At 37.0% G+C, this 15,168-nt stretch overlaps 1 protein-coding gene across 1 annotated transcript in view; it reads right to left on the reverse strand.

Moving 5' to 3' along the window:
* Positions 1-11,164, reverse strand: part of TBCD (tubulin folding cofactor D) — a 173,202-nt gene extending 162,038 nt beyond the window's left edge. The window contains exons 1-4 of the mRNA XM_058168485.1: positions 11,062-11,164; positions 5,880-6,094; positions 1,873-1,923; positions 364-461 (exon numbers count right to left, since the gene is read on the reverse strand). Of these exons, the coding sequence (XP_058024468.1) occupies positions 364-461; positions 1,873-1,923; positions 5,880-6,072 (342 nt within the window). The 5' untranslated portion in view covers positions 6,073-6,094; positions 11,062-11,164. The remainder of the gene's footprint in view (positions 1-363; positions 462-1,872; positions 1,924-5,879; positions 6,095-11,061) is intronic.
* Between the last annotated feature and the right edge of the window lie 4,004 nt (positions 11,165-15,168).

Genomic DNA, 15,168 nt, shown 5'->3' on the forward strand with positions numbered 1-15,168 from the left:
GTTTATGTAATCAACACAATGATAAAAGTCACCAAGTATCAATAATAATAGTAAAAATTTAAAATGATTACAGTTAAATTGCACGTATGTAAGGATCCAATAAAAAAGAGAGGAAGTTTTTAGGCTCTGTGGAGTTTATTTAACTACTACTAACTTTTCAACTGCAAACTATGAAAGAGCCATTCTATAAAGCCTAGTCCTTTATGGATATGTCCTCTCCATAAACCACTGCAAAAATACAGACTCTCAGCATTCCAAACCATTCATTTGACAATAACTATATTATGAATGACTGCCCCTCTTATCTAATTTGAGAGTATAGCAGTAATGCCATATTACTGTTATATTAAAATTTAATTTTACCTTTGAAATAAGGTAGAGAAACTGAAAGGCTAGATGAATTAGAAGAGGAGGAGATGCTTCATGTCGGATAATATCTAACAACAAATTCAACATCCACTCTAGAGAAAACATAGGGAAATGGGTTAGGTGATAAGGGAAAAGTTACTTGGCTTTTTTGTTTCCCGCTAAACAGACTCATAAATAAATATCAGAATGGATTACCTAATTTGTTTCATGGAAAACACATGTTGCTGTTATTATCTGACACAGTGGCTTTCTTCAGATATATGAAATGTTGTCACAAAGTAGAGAGAGAGATTGGATTTATTCCCTACTGCCGAAAGGAAAGAACCAGAGCCAAGGCTGAAGGGAACAGATATCCACCGAAACTTTCTAGCTGTATGAATGGTGAGCTGACGGAATAACCTGCCACATAAAGTAGTGACGGGTTTTTGTTCTGTTTTGTTTTGTTTTTTGCTTAGGGGTCTTCAGAGCCAATGTCTGTCATTTGCCAGAGATCCTCTAGTGGTTCCTGTACTGAGCAGGGGGTTGAATTAACTGAGTTCTAAGGACAATTCCAGTTTTGTGATTTTATCACACTTCAACTATAGTCTTGATCATCATTTGTTTAAAGCAAAATGTTATTTATGGTACATTTTAATTCATCAGTGCTGATCTGAAAGACCAAATGCAGTATAATAAAAAGGATAAGAGAAAGCAATTGTCTGGCTACCTGATTGTGTCAGACCAAGGAAAACAGACAAAGGAAGATAAATGTGGTATCACAATGTTTCACTATCCTATTTCGGCCCTAATACTGTAATCTTAATTGACAGACATCTCTAGATCTGAATTTGGTTTTTCCAGACACTGACTAAATTCTCCTGATCAGATTATGATTAATTCTTGCCTGATCTGAGTTTATTTCTCAGGAAAATATCCATAAGATAGAAATAAATGTTCTACCGCACACTTCTGATGCACTTTCAACAGAAAGAGTAGAGTTGGCCTACAACTCAAATGGGGCACATGCTTGGCAGGAAGCACTTGCCATCTCTCTGTGAAAATTCAAAAGATGGGGAGACACGCATTACCTATTTTTCCATATAAACTTGCCTTACAAAGTAACAAGAGAATTGTATTATACTTTCAACAAAATAATCAGAATTTCTACATGGACGGGAGGGGGGTGGGTAACAGAGGAAAAGAACGTTTTTTCACATTGGGAACAAAAAGTTCCCCCAAAGCTTCTGGGACGAGTTCATTTTCTAGATGGATATTTACTGAAAAATTAAACTGTTCTTTCCTATTCTCATTTTTATCTTAATCTCTACGAATGATATGAAATTGGAGATGGATCAATTTCTTTAAGTAAAGCTGCTTTTAGAGGCACATGTATTCTAGACAGAGAAGTCCCAAACATTGGATTAGTTCTTCTACTATACACTCTTAAGAAAAAAAAAATCAGTATCATCCATGCTAATAAAAAAATGAGATTTTATCAAAATTTTACAGAATCTCAGTATTTACCTAAATGAGGATCCAAAAGATGAGGCTGTTCCTGGTATTTATTCATTATATCTGAAAAAAAAAAAACCATACCCAGTTATCAAGCAATTTTCTAACATGAAAATGACACATCGATGCTTTGGCGTTAAGAAAAGTCTTCTCTAAGATTTTGAACTAATTTAGTCAAAGCCTGCTGTGACTTTTTAAAGTGCAGGCAGTCCTTGACTTATGACCATAATTGGGATCAAAATTTCCACTGCTAAACAAGGCAGGTTGTTAAGTGAATCCTGCCTAATTTTATGACTTTCATGGTTGTTAAGCAAACCACTGCAGTTAAGTGAATAACATTGTCATTAAGCAAATCCGGCTTTCCCCTTTGACTTTGCTTGATGAAAGCTAGCTGGGAAGATCACAAATGGTGATCACATGACACCACCACCACCACCACCACCACCCGGGTTGCTGCAACTGTTGTAAATACATGCTGGTTGTAAAGCACCAGATTTTTTTTATCACATGACAGTAGAAATGCTGCAATGATCCTAAGTGTGAGGACCAGTTGTAAGTCCCTTTTTCAGTGCTGTTGTAACTTTGAATGGTCTTTGAATGATAACTTTGAATACCACAAATGGCTGTAAATCGAGGATTACCTGTACAGCAAATGAAAAAACAGTACTAAGGGTTGGGATATATTCCTTTATTTTTATTTCTAAGCTATTTTTAAGTTCTTAATACAGTAAGACTAAAGAGTTAATTAAAATAATTAATAACTTGAATTACATTTACAGAATTATTTCTTTTCTTTTTTGAATTTGCTGTATTTTATCATAAATTGTTTTCCAGCCATAATATTCAATCTTTATGTTTATTGTGTGCATAGTTCATTATACAAAAAAATATGCCACTTAACTAAAGTACCCTGCTAAAAAATAAGCTTATGTTACATGAGAGATATTGTGAGTTATAAATCGCATCCTAATAATCAGAGATTACACCAAAAAAATGAAAATGAATAAACTTAAGAGTACAAACTAATGATCTCTATCTTAATGAGACTTTTTGTTTTGGATCTTGTTTATGGCATGTGTTACAAACGGAAAGGGACCAAGAAAGTTATGTATACAGGATCATTTGGATTTTTTTTGCAAAGATTGGATAGCTAGATCATACTAGGCTATTTTATTTGTTCCTCCTTTTCCAGAAGTTCAAGATACCAAAGTTTCCAAAGCTCTTCTAGCAATCACAGTATGGGCAAAGCATGGCCTACAGAACAATGATAACCTATAGCTTGTTTCCTCCATCCTTTCCAATCCTATAAAATCAATAATGACAGTGGAACTTCTCACTTATTTTTGGCGAAGAGAGAACTAAACAAGCTTAACACAATATTCACATTAAAAAATAACCCTGTACTTTCTCCAGAGTGGAGAAAGCAGGCCAAAGATTCTAGCTCTTTCCCTAACACACTTTATTCCAATTAATTTACCTGGGAGTATATATTTATACCAATGAATACTATCATAGATGACAAACAAAGGTCATTTGTGCTAACCTTGTATAGAATTACATCCATCAATTTATGGTCAATGCGCTTTCACATCATTGTATTACATTAACAGGTACTATGTGACCTAATATTTGAATTTGTCAAATATACTGCCTACCTCCTGGTATTCAGTGAAACTGAAAACACTACACCAGATACATGCTGCATAATAGAGAAATTCACCCCAAGGAAGTAAAACAAAGGACCATAATATAACACCTGTATTTTCTATTCTGAAATCTTCAGGGAAATTAAGATTGTATATACTATTGCAGCAACTACTGTAATATAACAAATCATCACTAGATGGCAATCCAAGATAAATTAAACAATTGACTAACAATAATGAATAAGCAAGCTAAACAAAATATGCTTTTAACTATCATATATAATGTATTTGGGTTAAGGGCCGTGGTGGCTCAGGCTGTAAGATAGCCTGTTATTAAAACACAGCAGCCTGCAATTACTGCAGGCTCGAATCCCACCAGGCCCAAGGTTGACTCAGCCTTCCATCCTTTATAAGGTAGGTAAAATGAGGACCCAGATTGTTGGGGGGGCAATAAGTTGACTTTGTAAAATATACAAATAGAATGAGACTATTGCCTTACACACTGTAAGCCGCCCTGAGTCTTCGGAGAAGGGCAGGATATAAATGTAAATAAATAAATAAAAAAAAGGCACCAGGTTAGAAACTGGGAGACCGTGAGTTCTAGTTCCATCTTAGCTATGAAAGCCAGCAGGGTGACTTTGGACCAGTCTCTCTCTTTCAGTCCAATTCACTTTACAGGGTTGTTGTTGTGGAGGAAAAGAGGAAGGTCTGTTGGAAACATTTGCTATCTTACATTTGTAAAAATAATAAAGGTGGGGAAAGAAAGAAAGAAAGAAAGAAAGAAAGAAAGAAAGAAAGAAAGAAAGAAAGAAAGAAAGAAAGACAGACAGACAGACAGACAGACAGAAAGAAAGAAAGAAAGAAAGAAAGAAAGAAAGAAAGAAAGAAAGAAAGAAAGAAAGAAAGAAAATCATTTATATGGCTATCCAACTTGCAAACTGCAACTCTGGGTGGCTAATACAGGATTAAAAGCAAAAATAAAACCAGCAGTATAAAATCAACATAGAACAATATAACTCAAGCAGTAGTGAAATGTAAAATTTATTACTACTGGTTCTGTGGGCGTGGCTCAGTGAGAAGGGTAATGTGACTGGGTGGGCGTGGCCAACTTTTTTTTTTACTTTTAAAAGCATTTTTTACAACCTCTTCCACTGAAGAGATTGTAGAAAAAATGCCTTTAAAAGGCTCCTCTGACGATCCCAGCTGAATTGCCTGATCGTCAGAGGCTTTTCTTTTCTTTTAAAAGCATTTTTTCTTTAAAAAAAAAACAACTGATGACCACGCAGCTCAGTTGGGCGGGGGGTGTGGGCAGGGATTTTTGCTACCAGTTCTCCGAACCACCCGCCACCATCGCTACCGGATCGGGCAATCCAGTCCAAACTGGGAGCATTTCACCCCGAACTCTAGCCTTAAAATAGCAAAAAGTTGGTGAAGTCTACAATACTGGGTTATTCCTAAATAGTTATTAAATGCAATTGTTTACGAATACTTTTGCAAATAATTATCTAGCAGACACCAAATAAAGGAAGATTAGAAACTTTAAAGCTAAGCCCATGGAGGTTTACTGTAAAAAAATACCAGTGGATTCATTTCCATAATGATAATTCCAAATGAAACATAGACTTTAATCTAAAGAAAGAAAATGCAAGGAACTTTGAGCACCAAAACCTTTTCTGGAAATAAATCTCATAAACGCAAAATAGCATACAAGAAAACAATAATAATCTTACAGCTACAAAAAATCTTCTGCAATAGTGCTTTGTATCAAACATTAAAATAATTCACTCTTTAAAAACAAATAATATGTCTGCTATTAATAAAACAGAAGCAATAATAACAATAGTATAGGTAGAAAGTCATTTTACATTCTCTCTCTCTCTTCATCCATCCATCTCATTGATTCTGGGCAGTGTACAAATAGACATAAAAATAAAAAAGCTATATATAAACATTATTATAAAACTGTTACAAACAAGAATGAAGTAATTAAAATTAAAAAGGTGAGGAAGAGGTTTCAGAACAGTGTGCTCCTGTGAATCCCAACCAAGTCATTACCCTTCCTAATGAAAATTTAAGAGTTCATTTTAGTAGAAAAAGTTACCAGGCTGAGACTAAAAGAATTTTATATTTACATTTAAGTTCTACTTTATTGATGAACTGGAAAAATATTTAGGATTGCAGTCCTATTGAGTCAGTAAATAAAGGGAGAAGAATAGTCTTAACTGGTTACTCTTACAGCATACTACACTTGCCAAACAATAGAAATAACATTTCCAATGATCTATACAAATACACACCCATATTTCTAATAAAGATCCCAACCAAGATTGATTTTTATGTTTTTAACTTTTATTTTAAAATATTATCTCTTACCTCTAAATTTTTCAAGAGCTTTTTCTCGCAGTATCAGGTCTTTATATACCAATCTAAGATGATTAATCAGCTCCTTCATTTCTTGATTCTCTGTAAAACTTTCGAGTATGTTTCCTTTCGCGATGACATCAGGCTCCAAGCATTTGTTGTCCTCTTGATCATACCCATCATTGTTTATCTCATTTAAAACCATCTCCTTTCTGATGAATTATTTTCTAGCAAAATAAAACCAAATTAAAATTAAAGTTAGAGTTAGAACTATTAATTTGTTTCAATAATAAAAATCCATAACAGAAGTGCAGGTAATCTTTATTATCACAATTGGAATTGGACCTTCTGTTATAAAGCATGACAGTTGGTGAGTTGTGCCCAATTTTACCTTTTTTGCCACAGTCATTAACTGAATCAATGTTAAGTGAATCACAAAGTCATTAAATTCATTTTCCCCTATTAGACCTCTCTCCATTTCAGTGATATCTAAGATTTTTTGATCTTACCTGGAGTAAGACTATTCTATCTTCAAATTAGACAATTAACAGTAACATACAAAGAAATGTTAAAATATATGATAATTTCCCGTCCCATCTCTTTTCCTAAATTTCCATATTACAGAGCTATAAGAGTACTATCTGCAATATCTAGTTATCACTGGTTTTGTGCATAAATAAATTTTGGAGAAGCTTTAACTATGAGGAAGGTATCTGTTTTGCAAAGGGTCCAGCTTTAATCCATAAAGTAGATTTAGGAAAGGGTCATAATAAAACAGAAGATTAAGAACATCCGCGGCAAATAATTGGAGCTTTAATGACTTATGAGACCTTTTTCTTGATTTCCTATATTTACATAATATGTTTACAGGAATTAAGAATGGACAGTGACATAATTAAGATCCGCTGAAATTCATAGATAGTAAATATAGAATAGAATAGAATAGAATAGAATTTTTTATTGGCCAAGTGTGATTGGACACACAAGGAATTTGTCTTGGTGCATATGCTCTCAGTGTACATAAAAGAAAAGATACATTCATCAAGGTACAACATTTACAACACAAATGATGGTCATTTTGGGGGGCAAATGGAATGTCCCCAAAAAGAAATGGAAATCAGATAAATTACAATGCCTCATCTATTAAATTGGATAAAATGTTAAATTACAGTAAATTTATTTAGTAAAAGGAAAGATGACTAAGATTGAAGCAATGGGCCATGGATATATTGTAACAGGATCAGAAAGCTATTGATGCTGTTTATTTATTTGTTGTACTGTGTCAAATGATCCCCAGTAGCTCTGTAATTTAAAAGCACAATAAGATACAACTAATGCAAATTGTATCTAGGTACACCAATCTATCAATGGCATTTTAGTTATGTCATTTACGTATTAGAGATAGGCTATAATCTTGCAGACAAAGATAGATAGATAGATAGATAGATAGATAGATAGATAGATAGATAGATAGATAGATAGATAGATAGATAGATAGATAGATAGATAGATAGATATTTCAATTTATGTAGCCTTCCATTTCACAATAGTAACTCTGGGGGTGACTTACAAAATATAAAAAAAACACAATAACCTAATATAAAATGTAAACCATAATCAAGAAGCTGTTGACAAATTTGAAATCAAAAATCAAATTTAGTAATTTATGTTGGGTAACCTAAGTGCCTTAACTTTCAATTGTATTTTTGAGAATATATCTTAATTAAAAATTTATTACTCTATGTATTTTTTTCTACATGGTAGTACCGATAGTCCTCGACTTACCAGATTGCTTAGTCACTGTTCAAAGTTACAATGACACTGAAAAAAGTGACTTATGACCATTTTTCACTTATGACCGTTGCGGCATTCCCACGGTCACAATTTATATTCAGATGCTTGACAACTGACTCACATTTATGACAGTTGCCGTATCCCAGGGTCATGTGATTACTATTTGCAACTTTCTGAGAAGCAAAGCTGCTGGGGAAACCAGATTCAGTTGATAGCCATGTTACTAATGTAACAACTGCAATGATTCACTTAACAAATGTGGCAAGAAAAGTTATCAAATGGGGCAAAACTCACTTAACAAGTCTCTCACTTAGTAACATAAATTTTGTGTGGTCGTAAGTTGAGGACTCGCTGTATGCCAAATTTCCTTATTTCTCATAACTCAATGAACAAATATTACACTAATGGACTTTAATTATATAGTCTATACCTCTTCAGCCCCAAGCTACATTTTGTACAATGAGCTTTATTAAAGTACTTCCTCTAGAATAAAAAGATATTACCGGTAAATCGTTATCACAAAGGCTAAATGCAATGTGTGGGCTGAGAATGCCCATGTACGTAGACACATGAACACTGGTACAAATGTGTGTGTGTGTGTGTGTGTGTGTGTGTGTGTGTGTGTATATATATAGGTCTTTGGTTGTTCGGGTTTTCTCCCGTGTAAGATTGGAAGTGTCTTGGCGACGTTTCGACGAAGTCTCATTCGTCATCTTCAGGCTTCAGCTTCGTGCTTCTGGGAGCAATGTGTGATCGCAGCTGTTTCTTCCTTTTAACTGCTAGTGGGGGTTTGAACTGATTGGGTGGGAGCTTGGCTGTGCTCTGATTGGATGGGGTTTTTTCTGTGCTCTGATTGGCTGGGGGTGTGTCCTGTGTTGGTGGGGGCTTGGTTGTGCTCAGTCTAGTCTGTGCTGCAGGGGGATTTGAGCTGGTGAGCTGCATAGCTGTTGTTTGGCTTTGTGGTCGTGCTACATCTTCATAGTGGGTGTCAGTCTGCTGCATGTATGGATTGGAGGGTTTGAAATGGCTAATGTTGCAGCTGCGGTCTGGCTTCTGGTCCTTGGTCGTGCTTCATGATCAGTGTGGGTTTGGGTCTGCTTTCTGGGTGGATGTGCGGTGGTGACATCCTGTGTGGACCTTGTGAGTGTGGGTCTGGTGTCATTCCTCGTGTTAGGGACTCGTTTGTCAATAAGGCGGGTTTCCAAATGGCTGGTAGGCGGAGGTGTCATCTCGTTTGTTCATGCTGTGTGGGCGTTTTCTATCTCAATGGCTTCTCTGATTATTCTGTTGTTAAAGTGTTCAGTTTTGGCGATAGTTCTGGTCTTTTAAAGTCAATATCATGTCCTGTGACTTTAAAGTGTTGGACCAGGGAAGAAGTTGGTTCCTCTTTTTGAATGAGTTCTTGTGTTCTTCAATCGTGCACTTATTCTTCTGTTGGTTTGTCCAATGTATGTGGTGGGGCAGGCGGTGCATGGGATTTCATATACCCCTTGATTTTCTAACTCAATTTTGTCTTTGGGGTTTCTTAGGATGGTGGATATTTTTCTGTTTGTGCAGAATGCTGTCTTGATGTTGTGTTTGTGGAGGATCTTGCTGATTCTGTCTGTGGTGCCTTTTATATATGGGAGGAGGGCTGTGCCGTTTTCTTGTTCTCTGTCTTGGATTTTAGTGGGGGGTTCTTTTTGGATTAGCTTGGTAATCTTATTTGTTTGGAATCCATTGGATGTTAGTACGTTAGTGAGAGTGTCTAGTTCGGGTTTTAGGTGTTGTTCATCAGCTAAGCATTTTGTTCTGGAGATGAGTGTCTTGGCTACGGAGTTGATCTGTGCTGGGTGGTGGTGTGAGAGTGCGTGCAGATAGCGGTTTGTGTGTGTTTTCTTCTGGTAGATGGTGTGTCCTAGGGAGCCATTGGGTTTTCTGTAGACTAAGACATCATATATATATGTTTTCTGAGGTTTTCACGGGTGTTTGTATATAGGTCTTTGGTTGTTCGGGTTTTCTCCCGTGTAAAATTGGAAGTGTCTTGGCGACGTTTCGACGAAGTCTCATTCGTCATCTTCAGGCTTCAGCTTCGTGCTTCTGGGAGCAATGTGTGATCGCAGCTGTTTCTTCCTTTTAACTGCTAGTGGGGGTTTGAACTGATTGGGTGGGAGCTTGGCTGTGCTCTGATTGGATGGGGGTTTTTCTGTGCTCTGATTGGATGGGGGTGTGTCCTGTGTTGGTGGGGGCTTGGTTGTGCTCAGTCTAGTCTGTGCTGCAGGGGGATTTGAGCTGGTGAGCTGCATAGCTGTTGTTTGGCTTTGTGGTCGTGCTACATCTTCATAGTGGGTGTCAGTCTGCTGCATGAATGGATTGGAGGGGTTTGAAATGGCTAATGTTGCAGCTGCGGTCTGGCTTCTGGTCCTTGGTCGTGCTTTATGATCAGTGTGGGTTTGGGTCTGCTTTCTGGGTGGATGTGCGGTGGTGACATCCTGTGTGGACCTTGTGAGTGTGGGTCTGGTGTCATTCCTCGTGTTAGGGACTCGTTTGTCAATAAGGGCGGGTTTCCAAATGGCTGGTAGGCGGGAGGTGTCATCTCGTTTGTTCATGCTGTGTGGGCGTTTTTCTATCTCAATGGCTTCTCTGATTATTCTGTTGTTAAAGTGTTCCGTTTTGGCAATAGTTCTGGTCTTTTTAAAGTCAATATCATGTCCCGTGACTTTAAAGTGCCACATTTAATAAAGGCCTGGAGGAATGTTGTCCATGGGGTCGCGATGGGTCGGACACGACTTCGCAACTAACAACAAAATAATAATTAAATGCATAATAATTAAATGCATAATAAGGGGCGTGCATAAGCGCACCACCGTGCCTACCGTCCCTGTCCTAATGTTTTCTTTTATTCGTATCCTTTACATGTATTTATAATTATGTTTACGCTTGTATCTGTCATAAAACACGTGTTTGACGAAATAAATAAAATAAACAATAGACCGAACAAGCTTTCTTTCTTTCATACCGATGTTTTTGGGTGTTACCGTTTACTGTGGAAGCACCAATATTCAAGAGTAAAAACTGAAGCCCTCGGACCACTCTCAGGCCCGCTCCCCTGACTTCTAATTTCTCGCCACGCCCTGGCAAGATGTATTTCTTAAGACTTAAATGTATTCCCTAAGAAAGAGGCTGTGGAATAAAGCCGGTTTTAGAGACAAGCAGAGAATTCCCCGCCTTGGGGACACTCGGAATCCTTCTTCCCTGGGCGGACCGGACCACATCTCTTCATTTTTCCGGACAAAGCTCCGCGCCTCTCATTGACCCAACCTCCCTCCAGCCGGCCCGATTTCGTAACTGCGCCTCTCGTAGAGGCCGGACGACCCCTTGTAAACGGGCCCTCTTTCCGCCCCGCCGAAGCTTTCATTACCTTAATCAACCAAAGAGTCTCGTCGTTGGCGCCTACTAAGACCAGGCCTCCGCTCTACGGCTCCGCGCGAGGGACAGAAAGGCTAGAAACGTCAGGATTCTGCCTTCAGGCGAAAGAAGCGGGGAGGAGCTTAGCGAAGGGGAGTGGACGGAAAGAAAGGAGTTGGCAGGGCTGGCGTTGAGCCCGGAGGAAGTCTTATGCAGCGCTGGAGTGTCTCAGCGTTTCTGCCCGGTTTTCTCTTAATCCCGAAGTAGCAAAGCTGCTGTTTGCCACGCGCAGGCTGGGCGCCACAACAACTTCTCATCAAGTGCATTTTATTTATTCCCTATGACTATCATTAAGTGTCGTACCTGATGATTCTTGATGAACGTATTTTTTCTTTTATGCACCAAGACAAATTCCTTGTGTGTCCAATCACGCTTGGCCAATAAAAAAATTCTATTCTATTCTAGGTGCATTTTATAGAAAAAGTACAGACTCCGTGCCAGTAAAGGTGTGGGACGGTGTGTCTCAACCATCAGCTTTAATTGCAATAATACAAGAGCAACCAATAGATTTAAACTCAATGTTAACCGCTTTAATCTAGATTGCAGAAAATATGACTTCTGTAACAGAATCATCAGTGCTTGGAACACTTTACCTGACTCTGTGATCTCTTCCCATAATCCCAAAAGCTTTAACCAAAAACTTTCTAATATTGACCTCACCCCATTCCTAAGAGGACCATAAGGGGTGTGCATAAGAGCACAAACGTGCCTACCGTTCCTGTCCTACTGTTTTTTCTTCTTCTTATATATATATGCTTATACTTCCTTATATTTCCTCATATATATGTTTATATACTGTATAATCTTTTTGTGTGATGCCTATATATATTGTTGTGACAAATCAATCAATCAATCAATCAGTAAGCAAACCCGAGAAAGAAACAGCCAAGAATAGTTTTCTCCTTTCTTCGAAGGAGAAAATTAAAGATGATACATTCATGGTTGTAATTTTTGACTTTTAGAAAGGATATTGTATTGTTCTGTCTATCATTATTCTGTCTCGCCTTCGACAGGACCTGTGTTTAACTAATAGAATCATCCATTGCAATGTCCTTCCTGTTGAAGACTACTTCAGCTTCAATCATAACAATACAAGAGCAAACAATAGATTTAAACTCAATGTTAACCGTTTCAATCTTGATTGCAGAAAATATGATTTCTGCAACAGAGTTATTAGTGCTTGGAACATACTACCTGACTCTGTGGTCTCTTCTCAAAATCCCCAAAGCTTTAACCAAAAACTCTCTACTATTGACCTCTCCCCATTCCTAAGAGGTCTATAAGGGGTGTGCATAAGAGCACAAACGTGCCTACCGTTCCTGTCCTATTGTTTCCTTTCATTATATCCAATTAATATAGTTATCACATACTTATGCTCATATATATGCTTATATATTATATAGTTATTTTCATGCTTATGCTTATATATACTGTTATGACAAATAAAAATAAATAAATAAAAAATTATTGAATCTGCATGTGGGGCAGGAAAGAAAGGGATCTAAAATTAGAAAAATAATAATAATACCCTTCTCTCACACCCATGTTATACTAAGACTACTTATAAATTGGCTGGTGCCCAGTCATAAGTGAATTTATGTATCATAAATAAAAACACAATCTTATTCAGTTAAAGAACAGTCTAGCAATAATAGACCATTTGATGTGGGTGGCCATAATAGATTTAATTAATCACAATAATGGAAAGTATAATTCAGTTCTAAAATATCAAGCAGCCTATTGCATTAGAATCATGGTACTGATCAAAGTGAATATAGCTCAGGACTGAATTACAGGTTTGAATGAAACATCTGCAAGAAAATCACCAAGCTCAGAGAGCACCAAAGGCCTCATAGTTATAATTTCTGTCTTTGAACATTTCAATGTGACACATATACATTAATTAATCAATCAATCAATCAGAATAGAGCGGGAAGGGATCTTGGAGGTCTTCTAGTCCAGCTCCCTGCTCAAGCAGGAGATCCTATACCATTTCAGACAAGTGACTGTCCAGTCTTTTTTTAAAAACCTCCAGTGATGAAGCACCTACAACTTCTGAAGGCAAGCTATTCCACTGGTGGAAGTTTCTCCTTAATTCCAGGTTGCTTCTTTCTTTGATTAGTTTCCATCCATTGTTTCTAGTCCTGCCCTCTGGTGCTTTGAAAAATAAATTGACACACACCCCCTCCTCTTCGTGACAGCCCCTCAAATACTGGAATACTGCTATCATGTCCCCCTTAGTCCTTCTTTTCTCTAGACTGGTCAAACCCAAATCCTGCAACCATTCTTCATATGTTTTAGTCTCCAGGCCTTTAATGTGGATGTCATTACAGGTAGTCCTTGACTACAACTGAGCCCAAAATTTCTGTTGCTGATTAATTAAGACAGTTGTTAAATGAGTAGGGCCCCATTTTATGATTTTTTTTTGCCATGTGATCGTTCAGTGAATCTGGCTTCCCATATTGACTTTGGGGGTGGGGGGTGGGGAGAGGAGTTGCAAGGGAGTACAATATACATATATGTAAACTAGTATAGAAAAGGCAGTGGGAAAAATACATGTGATCAATTCTTAGGTTCATTCTGACCACAAGGGCATCATCTCTCACTGAGGGTACAACAAAATAATCAGTGGTGGAATTTTTCTTTGATCTAGCATGGCCATATTTAAATATTTGGAGCTTAAAATCTTGTTTGCCAAGATTTCTAAAGATATAACACGGCTTTGAAGATTTCATTTTTATTTATCCTAGATATTTCTGTGGAATAGAAAGATAAGGGAATTGCTTTAAGTTCACATCATTTTGATTTGATCTGTGACAAATAATGCTTGATAAGCACTTCCAAATTTCCATTTTAGGAATGTTAATCACTAGGAGCTTCACATTACGGTTACCAGAGTTTAAGAGATGTAAACAGGATGTTTCAAGGGAAATTAAAAGGAAATTCTCTATAATTGTTGATCCCAGGAAAGAAGACCCCAATGAAAGGAGGGTGCTGGGAAGTAATAGGATTTCAGCTAAAGTGTATCTGGGAAGAAAATGTTAAACTTCCCTGTCCTATTCATTATCGACTAAACAAAAATCATACTCCACTATCATCTCTTTTAATTAAAAAAACCTGTCTAATTATGATTTTAGCCTTATTACTAATTTGATTGTAAGGGTTCAATCTAGGTTGATGTTGGAAATTTATAGTTTTATTCTGGAAGAGAGAATGGGTCTTTTTTTCTTTTCACTCCCCTTCAACCTTTTACTACTGCACCCAAAGGTTAGGAACAACTGATGAAAAAAAAAACTCTTTCTGAAAGCTCCCCAAAATAACTGCCTTTCCAAGTAAAAATATACCTATATTTATAGGCAGGTATTAATCATACAACATGTTTATCTCTGAGTGAGTTACAGAAACTGTATATTGCCATTTCATCTGACTCAGTTACTCCTCTACAATTCATTCCTTTAAAATGCAGAACAACTATATTTCTAATCAATACAAGGCAAAACCATGGTTAGCTACAAATTTTAATAGAGAAGAAGCAGTTTCTTGTTTGTCCTAGTCCCTTTAAGATTAATAAAAGGACAAAATGTAGAGTCATAGACCCATCGAACCAGAGCTGTCATTGAGATCATTAAATTCCCAATTTCCTATTCAATGAGAGAAGGCAGAAGATTCTTTGTTTTTCCCACTTTTTCTTCTTTAAATATTCCTCTATATCTTATGGAGGTCATATTCAATCCTATTTACTAAACTGTTAAAATGAAAGTGATGTATATCTAGCTTGTAGGCTCCAAATAAGCTGAGGGAGCTTGTTGATCAGAAAGGTCGGCAGTTCAGCTGTTTTAATCCCTAGTTTAGGTCTCCTGCGTGAGCAGGGGATTAGATTAGATGACCTTCAAGGTACTTCCAACTCTGTTACTGTTATTTGGTGTGTAGCTTATTCCCTCCACCTTACTTGACTTGCAATTAAGTTTGACCAATGATAAAGTATCCCAAATGTGAAGAAACTCCAATTTTAATGTCAAGCTATTAAGAACTGAAATACCTGAATTTATAGTTAAAAGAA

The sequence above is a fragment of the Ahaetulla prasina genome, chromosome 2 (genome assembly GCF_028640845.1).
Source record: "Ahaetulla prasina isolate Xishuangbanna chromosome 2, ASM2864084v1, whole genome shotgun sequence".
Taxonomy (NCBI): Eukaryota; Metazoa; Chordata; class Lepidosauria; order Squamata; family Colubridae; genus Ahaetulla; species Ahaetulla prasina.